This window comes from Eleginops maclovinus, chromosome 1 (genome assembly GCF_036324505.1).
Source record: "Eleginops maclovinus isolate JMC-PN-2008 ecotype Puerto Natales chromosome 1, JC_Emac_rtc_rv5, whole genome shotgun sequence".
Classification (NCBI taxonomy): domain Eukaryota; kingdom Metazoa; phylum Chordata; class Actinopteri; order Perciformes; family Eleginopidae; genus Eleginops; species Eleginops maclovinus.
The window spans coordinates 18,640,945-18,655,046 of NC_086349.1; the positions used below are offsets into that span (position 1 = coordinate 18,640,945).

At 38.4% G+C, this 14,102-nt stretch overlaps 2 protein-coding genes across 4 annotated transcripts; one reads left to right on the forward strand and one right to left on the reverse strand.

Annotated features, from left to right (window-relative positions):
* The first annotated feature begins 270 nt into the window (after nucleotides 1-270).
* fmodb (fibromodulin b) lies at nucleotides 271-3,877 on the forward strand. Its single transcript, XM_063884295.1, has 2 exons — nucleotides 271-1,550; nucleotides 2,726-3,877. The coding sequence occupies exons 1-2, from the start codon at nucleotides 662-664 to the stop codon at nucleotides 2,875-2,877; spliced, it is 1,041 nt and encodes a 346-aa protein (XP_063740365.1). The 5' UTR covers nucleotides 271-661; the 3' UTR covers nucleotides 2,878-3,877.
* csf1b (colony stimulating factor 1b (macrophage)) lies at nucleotides 2,502-12,345 on the reverse strand. 3 transcript variants are annotated; one of them, XM_063884323.1, is made up of 9 exons: nucleotides 12,096-12,345; nucleotides 10,323-10,436; nucleotides 10,156-10,218; nucleotides 9,854-10,024; nucleotides 9,484-9,685; nucleotides 9,259-9,395; nucleotides 5,823-5,866; nucleotides 5,696-5,733; nucleotides 2,502-5,542 (listed from the first exon to the last, which is right to left on the reverse strand). In XM_063884323.1, the coding sequence occupies exons 2-8, from the start codon at nucleotides 10,413-10,415 to the stop codon at nucleotides 5,697-5,699; spliced, it is 747 nt and encodes a 248-aa protein (XP_063740393.1). In that variant the 5' UTR covers nucleotides 10,416-10,436; nucleotides 12,096-12,345; the 3' UTR covers nucleotides 2,502-5,542; nucleotide 5,696. The 3 variants fall into 3 exon arrangements, with proteins under 3 accessions (XP_063740393.1, XP_063740385.1, XP_063740376.1); XM_063884315.1 differs by having other exon boundaries at nucleotides 5,696-5,730; nucleotides 12,100-12,344; XM_063884306.1 differs by having other exon boundaries at nucleotides 12,100-12,344.
* Between the last annotated feature and the right edge of the window lie 1,757 nt (nucleotides 12,346-14,102).

Sequence of the window (14,102 nt, forward strand, 5' to 3'; positions counted from 1 at the left end):
CCAATCCTCTTAAAATTTAAGAATTGGATTATAAACTTTGACAAAGTTCTGTTGTTTCATTTAAGTAGAAACACATCATTAGTTACAGCGTCTAGACCCTTGTTACCATTTCTATAGCATAACCCCCCACCCTCTCCATAACCTTTATACTACCACACAAAACAGCAAGCCAGCCTTCAAGTGGTAGTGCTAATGACAAGGCATAACACACTAAAGGTAAACAAGGCTGTAAAAAAGCAGATGTTTACCCCACTTCACAGATGGGATTAATACTGAGATGGCTGGAGGTGATATATTATGGTATAGGCTTTACATGCAAGCTGAAAAATGTATGTCCTCTAATGAGGGTGTGTGATTTGACTGCTGCTATGTAGAGAAGGGAGATAGTTAGTCTTTATGAACAACATTTCACTCAGTCTGAGGAAAACACAGGCGGCGCAAGCAAGAAAGGAGACATCCTCTCTGACCAACCAAGCGGTGGGTATACTGAACTTACTGATAATTTAAATAGTAGAGCAAAGAGAAGTGGATCAATAAGCATAATTCAGTAATAGCTGCAAAACATTCTCTATTATCAGTCATTTGGTAAATAGGTAATATCCTAAAGTTGACTTTGTATCGATTTGAAATCTTTTTCTTCCTGCGTTTTCTCACAGTGATCATGCGGACAGTGGTGCTTCTCCTCGTTCTAGGAATAGTGGATCAAAGCATCAGCCAGCATTACAGCCAGTTCCAGTGGCTGTCCTATCTGCGAGGCCGCCGGAGGCATGCCACCTGGCAGGCCGTGGATACCGACTGCCCACTGGAATGCGACTGCCTCTCAACCTTCCCAACAGCTATGTTCTGTCAAAACCGCAACCTTCAGCATGTTCCATATGTCCCCTCACATATTAAGTATGTCTACCTGCACCGGAACAAGATCACAGGCATCAAGGATGGGGTGTTTGACAATGCTACCAACTTGGTCTGGGTCGTGCTGTTTCAAAACCAACTAGACTCAGATAAGATTGGCAAAAATGTTTTCAGCAAGCTCAAGCACCTGGACCGGCTCCTCTTGGATCGCAATGAGCTTACACGTGTGCCTCCCAACTTGCCCAACTCCATCAGAGACCTGCGACTTGGTCATAACAAGATCTCAAAGATCCCCTCCAAGTCATTTGAGGGGATGGCTAACCTCGCCACGCTTGATCTCCAAGCAAATGTCATTGAGGATGTTGGAGATGTGTTAAAGGGACTAAAGACTCTGACCTTGCTGGATATGAAGAAAAACAAGCTTAGGAAAATCCCAGACCACCTCCCTGAGAGGCTGCAGCAGCTCTACCTGGATTTTAATGAAATAGAGAGAGTGCCCGCAGGCTTTCTCAACATGAATCCCAAACTTTTGTTTGTCCGCTTGGCTCATAACAAGCTGACTGATAAAGGACTTCCATCCAGTGTCTTCAATGTCAGCACGCTGGTTGAGCTTGACCTTTCTTTCAATAAACTGGAGAAGATCCCTGTTGTTAGCAGAAACCTGGAGAACTTTTATGTACAAGCCAACAAGATCAAAGGTATGGGCACACTAACTGAGACATATTAAATAAAAGTAAATAAGTGATAAACATATAACATAATTAAAAAAAACATTGGAAGTAAAAGAGTAATATATACCACACCGCAAAGAACAGTTTTTTTGTTTATCACATGTTAGTCTTAACTATAAACAACGTTTTTTTTAATGAAGGTGAAACCAGTCTTACGTTTCTAAAAGTTTATTTGAATGATCATTAATAGTGCTGTGCTAATGTACCTATATAGAGAATTGTATACATTTTTCCTGACCATTTCCCCTCAATAAATAATGATACACATGAGAAACTACTTAACTCATTTTTAATTGGGTTGGTTGGCACAGCAAGATACACACTCTGTCACTCATTCAGTTCTGAACTGGCCCTTTACAATACATAAGCTACACAAATCATTAAAAGTGCAAATTTAGTCGGATGGTTTAAACTGCACACCCTTTCAACGTAACTGAATCCATCCAATTAAGAATATACAATAACTTGAAGGAGGAGGGCTGTTTGAAAGCGTGATTTATAGAAAGTTCAGTGAGCCCTACAGCAACTCTATGCACTGTTGTTGCTTTAACTGATTCAAAGTGAAGTTTAGACATGCATCGGTTCACCCATGTTGTTTATAGCAGTCGTGTATCCACTGTAACATGTATCTGTATTTGCCATTTCAACATCCTAAACCTTTATGTATTTTCTGACGCCACGACGGAACATGGTGTAACATCTTACATCACGTCTGGGCTGGGGACTGAACATGCAACAAATCAGAACATTTTCAACGATTATATGACAGCAAAACACGTTTTAATGCTACCTTGCTCATGTGCTACAGTTTTTCCACACTTTATTACATTGGTAGCCCACCCACATATTAATCGTATTCAAATGCAAAAGTTCCCAATAATAAAAAAGGAAAACAGGAAAGAAACAGTCCTCGCTGAGTTTAATCAAAAAGAGTGGCTTTATTATGGATTCTGAGAAATACAGTTATCCCAGCCCTTCTTATAAAGACATACTTAAACCCCCAGCTGAATTATACAGCACATTTCATTTGGCCTTGTTTGGTAGGAGACTGTGATGTGAACAAACTGGTCTTTGCTTGGAAAGTCTCACAGGACAACAAGAACATGCAGCCTCCCTTCATATTTCTCTCATGTGTCTTTCAGAGTTCTCCCTGAGCAGTTTCTGCGAGACCACCGACATGACAAACTTCTCCAGTCTGAGAATGCTGCGCTTGGATGCCAATGAGATCAGTGCCAAAGACATTCCTGCCGAGGCTGCCTACTGTTTGCGGCACGTTGGCTTTATTGAGGTTTAGCTCTTCCTGCACTCTCTGTGATATCTCTTAACTCATCCGATGTCTTGCTTTATCTGTTATCCCTCTCCAACCTCTCTTTGCCTGTCACTACATTCAGCCTAGACGTTAAAATTCCAGTCCATCAACACATATTCAAGAAAATGCAATGTTATGAAAGCTGTTTTTTCAATAATTAAACGATTAAACAATTCCAGTATTAGTCAACGGGAAATACCAGAGCTGTATAATCACCTATCCAGATGACAGGCATATGGATCACAAGGACAACATTTACAAAGGCCAGATGACTGACATCCTTTCTATTATCAGATCCGGTATTCTGGCAAAAATAATAGGACCATCATAAATACCAAGGAGCTGATGATCACAGGTTCTGCTTTTTTACAGGAAAAGTATAACCTGTAAAAAACATCCTGTCATCAGCTGGTGATTCAGTTTGGACCTTTACCTCCACCATGTGGCACAAGGTGATAAAACTGCTGATTAGGCGGCCAAGATTATCATTATTAATAATGTTATTTGGCAAGGTCACATAAACTAATTAAAATGACCATGCCTTCTATAGTAAACAGTTTGAGTCGGTGACAGTTTATTGGAAACCTTTCCACTGTTCATTGTATTTTCATTATCAACAGTAAAAGTTTTATAATGAGGTGTTTATGTCTACAGGTAGGGTGTGTTACTCCTATAATGAGCCTCTGAATTAGCCAATGAAAATCATGTATGTTTTTCTATAATGGCTGCATCCTATGTCTGCATTGTTGTTGGGTTATTTAAGCTGTTGTGTTTTGGTTACTTTAACACTCGCTTTTCAAAAGACTTCTTTGGGTGTAACTTCTGAGACAATGTGTACACTAGCTAAAGTCAGGATTTAGAATATGAGAATTGATGCAATTCAGTTTGCAACCACTTAGCAAGAAAGTGATGTATCATACATTATTGTGAAATTTAATCTGATCTTGGAATGCACCACTTTATACTTATTATTAAATCTTAGTGAAAAAAACACGCCTTCAGATTTTTTGTGCCCTTTACTGTGATATATTTGTAGCTGTAAAATGTTATGTTTCCGCTAATTTGAACGTAAAAGCAGCAAAGAGATTGGGGGAGAGAAAATGGGCGGCAGCTACTTTGACAATTCTAACTGGTCTAAGGCAGTTCCCACATTGAAGACAACTTGCCTTTTCATCTTGCACAGCTGCCTTTAATACTCTTCAGAAAGGCACTCAATTGAATTATAGAAATATTTTCCTTGTTTTGTCATGGGGCAAAGTCTCGTGACGAAGAATGGATTACTGCCTACGTTTTACGCACTGATAAGCGGTAGACTGTTAAATTAAGTGTGTTATGGATTATGATATATTGCTGGCTGTACATGGTTCTGCAGCGGCTGTGGCGTAGAACTGCGTTGTTTTTTCCTTCTCTGCTTCCTACACAGATTCTTCCAAAACAAAAAATACAGACCAGCACACATGCACACAATCACATGTGGGAATCTTTTACTGGTGTGGTCCTCTCCGAGACACATACATTTCACTGTGTGTAGAACTCAGACGTTATGCAATTTATGATTATAACACAGGGCAGGACCAGCTTTGAGTAAACATGAGTGAAAGTTATTACAACAGGAGGGAATGCACCCCCTCTCCCTCTTTCTCTCTCTCTGCCTCTCCATGTGTCTCGTTCTGTCTCAAATGTCTTTATTGGCCTGACCATATTGCAACAAAGTGTTGCAAGTGCACATTGTACAAAGTGTTATAGCTTTCTGTCTATCTCACAATCTTTCTCAGTATTAATTATGTGCCACTACCATGCAGTAATGATAAAGTCTCATGCATGCATATGAGTAATGGATAGTAGAATGTTATTCCCACCAACTCCTGCTGTCACGCCCTGTGCAGTGAAGACATTTCTTGTGTAGCTGCAGCAGCGACTGGTGTGTATCTATTGATATTGTATCTCAACCTCTCTGCCAGTAACAACAGCTCTATGTGTTTGATCATTAACAGAATATTCTCCAGAGGACTTGTTGAAACCACACTGTTTTGTTTTCTTTGGTCATGAGTTTTAAAAGTTGGCAAGACTGTGTGTTGATCAACAATGTAGGCTGATAATGAGGTGAACTAAACCACTTCCCAAATCAGTGGGAAGACCCTTTGACTTGAATAAAAACACGTTTGACTCCCCATAAAGTGTAAACTCAAACCCAATGTAGGCTAGTAAGCAGCCCATATCATTATTAACAATTGATTTCCTTGTGCTCCTAAATGAATAGCTAGAAAACGTGAGAGTATTATATTTTGTATTTATGGAACCTTTATTATCAATACGGTGAGTGTATGGTCAAACTAATAAATAACTTGTGGAAATATTTGGAAAACAACAATACAAACAGTTGGTTAAGTTGTAGCAAATTGAGACACATTATTCAACATACATAACTAGTGTAAAAATAAAACTTTTTTAGTGAAAAGATATCTGCAATACTTAATGCATAAACACAATATACATACCATATTATTCCAAATAAGGCCCATGTTTGCTCTCAGTCAAAGCCAAGCTTCTGATTAAATAAGCGAGCATGATACATTACACACAAAATACTGATATTAAAAAGTGTACAGACGGATACAATGTGCAGCTTCAGCGATGTGTTCTTTACTGGCTGTGGAAAGAGTACAATAAGAATATAAAAGACAAATGTGCATTGTGTTATACTTGACACTGAGGCTTACGCAGGTGTGGGTTCAAGACGTTAATCATGATCCAGCTCCAGACGTTTAACTCTCAGAAACACTTTGAGGTAGGTGATGCTTACATTATTGTTGCTCCATCTCTATGTCCTGCAGGTCTCTGCTTTATTCCAGATGACAAAGGAATGCATAAGGTTTAGTGCAACGAAAAAGACTCAAGCGTTTTAATTCCCATGTTAAGTTGGTTCTTACCTTGAGTTTGTATACGATCTTGATCTGTGAGGGTTGTGAGTTTTCTGTTTTGGAAAGAAAATACTTCATGAAATAATTCCAATTCCAAGGACAAACGGTGAGTTACTGTAGAGCCATTCACAGAGTTACATTTATTTCATATTGAAATAGGTGAATCATTTGCAAACAATACTCCTGGGTTCTGACTGATGGCAGAATGTGAGGCCAAGTGATTGATAGAGTAATGTGTCAAAATGATTAAGAGGATATACAAAAATGGCAGTTGGAGTTGAAACAGGCTGTGCACACAAAATGACACGGCAGTGGAAGGTTGTTTCATGTGAAGTAAAAACATTTCCATGGGTTATTCAATATTATTTTAACACCATGAAAACTTGTTATTATTGAAATCCACTGCAGTAATTCAAAGGTGCTACACATGCTAAAAACTCCTTAACGGTGTAAACTAACATGGTTTTTATCACCACCTTTCACATTTACAGCAGCTGAGTGTCTCACAGTCAAAATAGGTTTTGAGTATCCCTTCATATTCCTTGGCAAGGAGATGTTTTTGTTGCTTTGCCTAACCCCTGTAGACAAAGCAAATATACTTAGTTCCTTTCCTATCAGCCGGCGGGGTGCTAATCCAAAGTGGGTCATGGGTCACTTTCATGACGATCCCTGACGAAACTGTGCAGTAGTGATGGAAATTCCAGGTGCTTCAAAAGATATGCATTGTTAGTCTCCAAGTATTAAAACAAGCCGTATGTTTGGCTCCTGTGAGGATCTTCATGCAGCTATACTGTAGGCTTGCTTCCAGTAATATTTTGATTTTAACACTGCCATATTGCCTGAAGGTGTGGAGGTGGACAAAGCTAGCATGTACTGTATCAGAGACAGTTTACAATTTGCACCCAAGTTTCCCTGATCAACTTTCTCAGAAAGCTCATATTGTTTCCACATTTACATTACATCCTTATCTGAACATCTGTCTTAGTACTCATTAGCTCCACTTAATGGACTACTTGACTTTTTATGCTCTTATTCTGGGAAAACACAGATGCTCAGCTACATACTAGAATAATTACATGGTTAATTCTGAGAATCCTAATAATGTAGCAGCATGTAAGACACCATAAAAACAAGTTTATGTAGAATCTGTCCTAATTTGACCTTAAGGAAAACATATACAGCAACTGACACATGCAAGACACTAGAAGTTTTCAATCACAATCTTGACAGAAATGCGTCTGTGGCAGAGTGATGTGTCATTTCCAATGTTGCCAACTTCCTTGTAAGCCTTTGCATTCATCTGTGCTCACATATTCTCATGGAGCACACAGATGATGTTAATTAAAGGCAGAGTGGGGGCAATGCTTAAAGTTTAGGGGCAGTTGGCAGGCCGGCATGTACCAACTCACTGAAAACAAAAAGGAGCTCCGACAAGAAATAAAACCAGCGGCGTAATAAACAAAAAGACAAAGCATGGCTAGTAGACTAAATAATAATATTCTGAAAGCAGGCATTAGCATTTTTTTGCGTTTACTCTCTGTAAATGTTTGTGCAATCACTGCAGATCCCTCATTCTCTGCTGCCTGTATTATGCCACTTAATTGCAGTCACTTAAATAAGGATATTGGCAATCAATTCTTCAAACGACATCCCTTCCTGCTCTTTCAACTTCAACTTTTTTTCTTCTGGCAATTAAAGGATCAATTGGATTGCACTCTGAACAAAACAGGATCAGTTCACGATGGGAATGTCTCATCCCCCTTTTTAATTTAATGAATCAACTGCAGCATTTCATGTGATCTTTGGTGTCCAAAAAAAGCTTTTCACCAATGTTCTATAATGCAGGTCTAAGTGGTGCACATTAAGTTGTTTGTAGGATACTGCTTAGTTTTCACTGCTTCCTATAGATTTAGATTCCGGCGATAATCAAAACCCATGTTTGACAAACCAGCTTCTGACTAACGAAGTCCTATTAGTGCATTACCCTCAAAGACCAACTAGAAAAGAGCAATTTGTTTTCCATTAACCCACCACTGTGAAGCTCTAATGTGATTGAATTCTGAAAGTCCCTGATGCATGCTTCCCTCAGTTCAGGTGTAATGTAATTTAACTTGGAAATAAACAAAATTGTGCGTGTTCTTACAGGTACTACCGTTACGTCCCACATACCAAAGTATTCATCACATGCGTTTAGGTATCAGTAAAACTCCTGCAATATCAGTTTCAAGGACTGAGAATCAGAGTTACTCCCAGAGCACTTCCCTTGGCTGCCAAATGTTTACTCAGTATAAATCTGGATGAGATCTAGAGTCCAAATTCTCAACAACATGATCAATAAAATGGAAATGAAGGATGTTAAATCGTATAAAAATGTAGCTCACCTAACTTTCCAAAGTAAACAAAGAACACAAACATAGAGCAACTCTCTACCATTACCAAATACTTTTTCAGACTATTTTCAAAATAAAACCAAACCCAGCATGTCAATAAAAACACTGTACTTTTAACCAGCACTTAACTGCAGCAGGAAATGCTTCAGGGTTTTTACTGAATTGCAATTGTTGAAATATTTAACAGAAATAAACACGTTAAATAGCTGCATATAGGAGAATAAATGCACTCATTTACATATGCAGAGTTGTATGTACAGTAGGTGCTGCTGCAGAGAAGCACTTCTGATATCTAGAGTGAGTCCAGCTTCCACTTAGTTTTGTTATACTCAGTATTTATCTGCGAGGGAGACACAAGATTATTGCCAGATTTCCCAAAGACTTTACAACGTTTTGGTCTGTTAAGACATTGTTTAAAGTTTACAAAGATTACCCCAGGTTGTGACTCCAAAAGAGATGTTTCTGCTTTTTTCTCATGTTTAACCCACAAACAGGCTTATAAACGGATTTTAGATTTGTAGAGATCGCTGTTCTATCAGGATTTAACTGCAGCTTGTACATTTCATTTAATGGTTGCTACAATTTTGGTAGGGCATAAAAACATTGTGGTTGTTCTAGTATTCACTTTGTCAAAGGATTTCAAATTGTTTCAATACTAAAGTATGTATGTGGGCTTAATGAAGAAGTACACATGTTGATTTTGAGACTCAGCCCGTTATAAAAAGGCTGCTGAAATAAATCAAAAGGGAATAAAAGCTAATGGCGCCACATAGTAAAAAAAAAAAGAGAATTAAACACATTAAATTGTTTTTGCAGACTTTGTGCATTTGCCACTGCAAAATAATACTTCTGCTATCACCAGTTGGTGCAGTCTCCACCTTTTGTTGTTATGCTCAGTATTTTCTAGTGAGGGAGAATTGGTACTTCTGCGTGTGCCAAGAGATCACAGGCATACTGCCAAGTCCTGCCTAAAGCAATATCATGAGAATGCATGGTAAATTAAATCAGGAAATGCACAATTTAGAAATCATCAAAACAGAAGTGCTGGCTTGTACCTTTTTTGTGATGAGACAATAGAGAGTGAGTATGAACAGCAGCCCTCCGCAGATGGAGACGATGATGAATCCAAGCTTGTACAGGTCTCTGTCTGCTCGTCTCTGTGAGGCCTTCACCGAGATGCTACCATAACTGTCTGTAGAAAGAGACATGTATTTAGTGATCTCACCGGCTCCATACCTCCTCATCATTCATCACAGTACATTAGCAGAAGAGATTCCCACCTGTAAAATATTCTGTAGGTGACTCTGTGTATAGCTTTGTGGTAGAGTCAAAGTTTTCTGTGTATTCATTCTGGCATCTCCAGTCTACTGGTGCATCGCTCGTTGTCACCAGCTCCCAGTAAACAGACAGCACCTCTGAAGCTTTCTGCAGCGCCTCTGAAGTAGACCCTCTGTAGAGCATCTCAAAACTCTCTGGCTTATCCTGCGGCACATACCGAGAAAAATAATTGAAATGTTTTCACAAGTATTGCAGATTTATCTCCTGGCACTGGGCTAATTCTCACATCACATATATTTTCTTTATGTTTTGTATTATAGAAAATGTTGTCCTTCAGTCCTAAACAGGGAGCACACAGAAACACACACTCACCTCAACCTCTTCATTTATCTGAGGCACACATTTCTGAGAGTAGATGTTGAGGATGAGCGCTCTCAGGGACTGAACATAGCCATCGTTGACTGAACCGCGACTGTATTTGAAGTGAGTGGTAAGGAGCTCAAAGGTCCAGGGTAAAGCAGCTTTAACAAAGCAACATTTACTCTGTGGGAAATCAGAAAATGAGGTAATAAACATGAACAATACTTTCAACGGAAAGACGAAAAGTTGGATGGTTTTGAGGTGAATCACAGGAATGGAAGAAAAACAGTCCCATAAAATAAATGTTACCTTACCAAACTTCTCTGTTCTATGAATGTGTAGGATATCGTGCATCCACTTCTCAACTGGTTATCCATCTGCAGGAATAAAAACAGGTAAATCTCAGCCCAGTTCAAACAAAGCCACATTGTTTCTGATGCTGGTTCAACCAATGTGTTTCTAATATTGTTTCAACACCTACCAGATGCCTGACTGTCAGCAGGTGTTCCCTAGTAATGGAGTGTCTGCATGGACCAGGGACTTCAGCCATGGTCAGAGGGAAGCTCAGGAACATAAGTACACACAGACACTTTACCTGCAACCAAGAGTTACCAATTTATTATCTTAATGTCGATCACATATTGTCTTCGCTTAGGCTTTTGAGTGAGGTTGGCTGACACACACTTTGAAATTCACTCAGCTGGAAAGTAAAATAATCGAAGGAAAAAAAAGACTTGACAAACATTACACAAGTAGATTATGCATGCTGAAATTGAAAAAGGAGGAATGTTCTCAACCAACCATTCAAACATGGCAACAAGAGCCAATGAGACATCCTGACATTAACCATTTCAATATGAATGCACTCCACATGGTAGTCTCTCTCTGATTCAGTTTTCCCTCCTAAACCGTGATGGTCTTTTCTTTTCTCAAACAGGTTTTGTTATAAATTATTTTGCAAGCAAACCATGCTCAAATCCAACCTAAATGGAATTTAGCCCTAGTGCTGCCAAAACAGTTAAACAGCATCCAAGCAATGCCTGCCTTTCAATCCAAAATGTACTTAATGTGTGGAAAGTGCAACAAAAAAAAGCTGCTTAGTTACAGTAATAACACTTTCTTTCTACCCCAGAACTTGGGTTAGGTTTCGACAGTACGAGCAGCGCCTCTTCACTGCAATGCTAACGGTGACCGATGTTTAACTGTGAGTGACCTCAAAGGAACCTAGACTGTGTTAAATAAGTTTCAGTAACGGTCGAACAGTGCCCTCTACCCTGGGATGCTTAGCCTAGGAGAGCAACATGGAAGGACTCCTTTTTTGGCTGATTATGCCTGCTACCAAGCACCTTTTGGCAGCTGTAGTAAAATTGTCTCCAGATGGATTTCATTGTTTTCTATTGAGGTTAAAAACATGGTGACAGACAAATGTTTCTCACACTGTTTGCAACATTTCTGCAATGAAAGATATTCCTTGATAATGATCTCTCTGAATCTCTTGACCTTGAGTGCAGCTTCTGCTACAAACACTCAGGACAGATGCCAGCGGAGCACTACATTAAACAATAACACTTTTATATGTTGCTTGATCAAATTCTGCAATTTATTAGAAACAAAAGACAATTCTTTTAAGGCTACAAGAGAAGAAGAGTTTTCTGGCAACATTTTTTTTCTGTTACTTATATAACTGTACACTTTTGTTTAGATTTGTGAATGACACAGCATGAACATTTCATAGTTTCTGCAAAGACAACGTCATGATGATTTTATGTTATAGCTTGCTATGAAAACAAGATGAACTGAGTGTGCATGCAGTCCAATCCATTGCCAGGACTGAAAGGAAAGCAAAAGACATTGTGTGCTGTTATGGCTTTAATATTACAGCCAATGAAAAATAATCTGGTAAAAGTGGCACACAAAAAAGTGATTCTCACAGTTAAATAAGGTACTACGTTTTAAACTGAAGGACTGTCATGCCAGTCTTTGTCAGTTATTGGAAAGCCTCTTGATGATAATCAAATTAATGTAATCCAATAAAACTATTAATGTGACTGGTATGTGGTAAATGCAAGAGCACATGACGCAAATGTCACCTGTCACATGATTTGCTTTTTCTATGCTGTTCATGATCATTGTATGTAGGTAAGTAAATCAAGCAAGAAAGTTAATGAACAGAAATACACAAGCATGCGCTATTCTCTACCTGTGTTGACTGAGCGTGAATAATGTAGTGCAGTGAAAATAGAAAGAGTCTCACCTACCTTAGCTTTGCTCTGAATCAGGGTTGACACAAGGATGGTCATCTGGTACGTGTTTGACAATGGAAAACACCAGACTCCTCTGTCACACACATTGAAGCAAAGAGATCCTTTTCATATATTCAGTTCCACTCCAGAGAAAAGAGTTTGCTATAATGTAAATTTGACACTTCGTCATGTGGCGCTGTTCTTAAAGGCATTGCCTGATGTGCTCCTCCTAGGGTGAGTTCAAACCGAGACTAACTGTCGCAGCTGACATACAGCCCTTTTAAAGACCTCCCACCTCTCCTCTGTTCAACAAAACACAGCGTCTAGTTGTTGTTTCATGGTCAATTGGCTTTTGGATTGTAGATTGATGGATAATGTTTTTTTCTTCAGCATGAGTCCACTGAGGCAATTTTTAAAACAAAGAATTGGACAAATAAAGTCTTTGTGAGAAGTGTTGCTGACAACATCTGTTCTTCATTCTAGAAGCTCTTTCCCTTGAAGCCAATTTGCATTTAAAACACTGTTTCACATATGCACTCTCAGAATAACCGTCTTGATCCAGTGGATTCACTGCATTCCTCTGGACGGTTACTGGTTACTTTGCAAATTAAACTTTTACATAAAAATCATGTGATCTACAAATAGAACAGAATGCAATGTTGCATAATAGAATGTGGTAAAAATAGCTCCACCCCCAGCAGCTACCACATTACAATTCAGTTTACAACATCAACGGTAATGATACAAATTCAATAACCCAATATAATAATATGAAACTTGATGAGGCTTCTGTGTGCAATGATTCCTTTTAGTACAACTCAATAAAAAAAGAAAGCAAATTGTGTACTAATCCGCCGGTGAAAACAATATGTAGAAATTACACATGTAGTTTGAGTTATATTTTCTTAAAAAACTACAGTGCCTAGTAGTTCTAAGAAATGATTGAACCGTTATTCAAAATGAAACTATAACCACTTTGAGCACTTCCTCAACCATTGGGTTCTTCAGAGAGTTTGGGAACATTTTGATGGAAGCAGTACCCAGAGTATTTACTTAAGTCAAAGTATCAATACTACAGTCAACAAATGCTCAGTTCAAGCTAAAGTCCTGCATTCAACATTGTCCTTTAGTAAAAGAACAAAAGTCTTATCATCAAAATATGCTTTAAGTACCAAAGGAAAAAGTATTAATTTAGGAGAATGGGCTATTTAAAGACAATAAATGTTTAATAGGGGTTCATTTGGATTACATTGTGTACTACTGGGTAGCTTAACCTATTAATACCAATACATAATAATGCAGTAGTTATTCAGAATTAAGTGGAGTACAACATTTGGCTACAAAATGTAGTGGATTTAAAGTATAAAGTATCATAATATTAAAATACTCAAGTGAAGAAAAAGTAAGCTACTTACATTTCTGACTTAAGTACAGTAGACTAGTTGAGTTAATGTACTTCGCTACATACCACCACTGCATGTAGTCGATGAGGTTTTACATTCAGAGACCCTGGAGCTTCTGGCACTGAAATTAAATATTTATGTTAGCAATTATGTAAGCTTACCATTGTACATACCAAACAATTACCTAGAGACAACATGTTGACATTTGAGTTTAGAGAAGAGGGCTGGAAGGCTGATTCTGTTACCGTAAAACAGAGCCAAGCTAGCTGACCGTCTGCTAGACATGACATTGAATAGGAGCACAAGTCCATAATGTTCACTATGCATGAACTATTTTCTGTACAGTACACTTAAGAGGGATGGGGAGGAGAATAAACATCACTGTCTTTTATTAAAGGGAAATTAGTAATAAAGCACTGAGTTCAATGGAGGACGATTAAGCAGATTTGGCTTGAAATTATGATAAACATAAATACTATCAAAAACAACATCAATATGCAACAATGACAACATGTAAGAAACACCCATTATTAATAGATAGAGGGGAATTTTTAAGCAAGAGAGGGTCATTATCCAAGATTGAACGTTCTCCATGTTATCTGACAAATATTTGGC

Excerpts from the sequence above, each read along its gene's own strand:
- fmodb (XM_063884295.1), top strand. The coding sequence starts at position 662 with ATGCGGACAGTGGTGCTTCTCCTCGTTCTAGGAATAGTGGATCAAAGC. Across the intron at positions 1,551-2,725 it reads ACAAGCCAACAAGATCAAAG|AGTTCTCCCTGAGCAGTTTC; the intron begins GTATGGGCACAC and ends TGTGTCTTTCAG.
- csf1b (XM_063884306.1), bottom strand. The coding sequence starts at position 12,141 with ATGACCATCCTTGTGTCAACCCTGATTCAGAGCAAAGCTAAG. Across the intron at positions 10,219-10,322 it reads TGCTGACAGTCAGGCATCTG|ATGGATAACCAGTTGAGAAG; the intron begins GTAGGTGTTGAA and ends TTATTCCTGCAG. Across the intron at positions 5,867-9,258 it reads ATTGTCTCATCACAAAAAAG|AAAACTCACAACCCTCACAG; the intron begins GTACAAGCCAGC and ends TTTCCAAAACAG.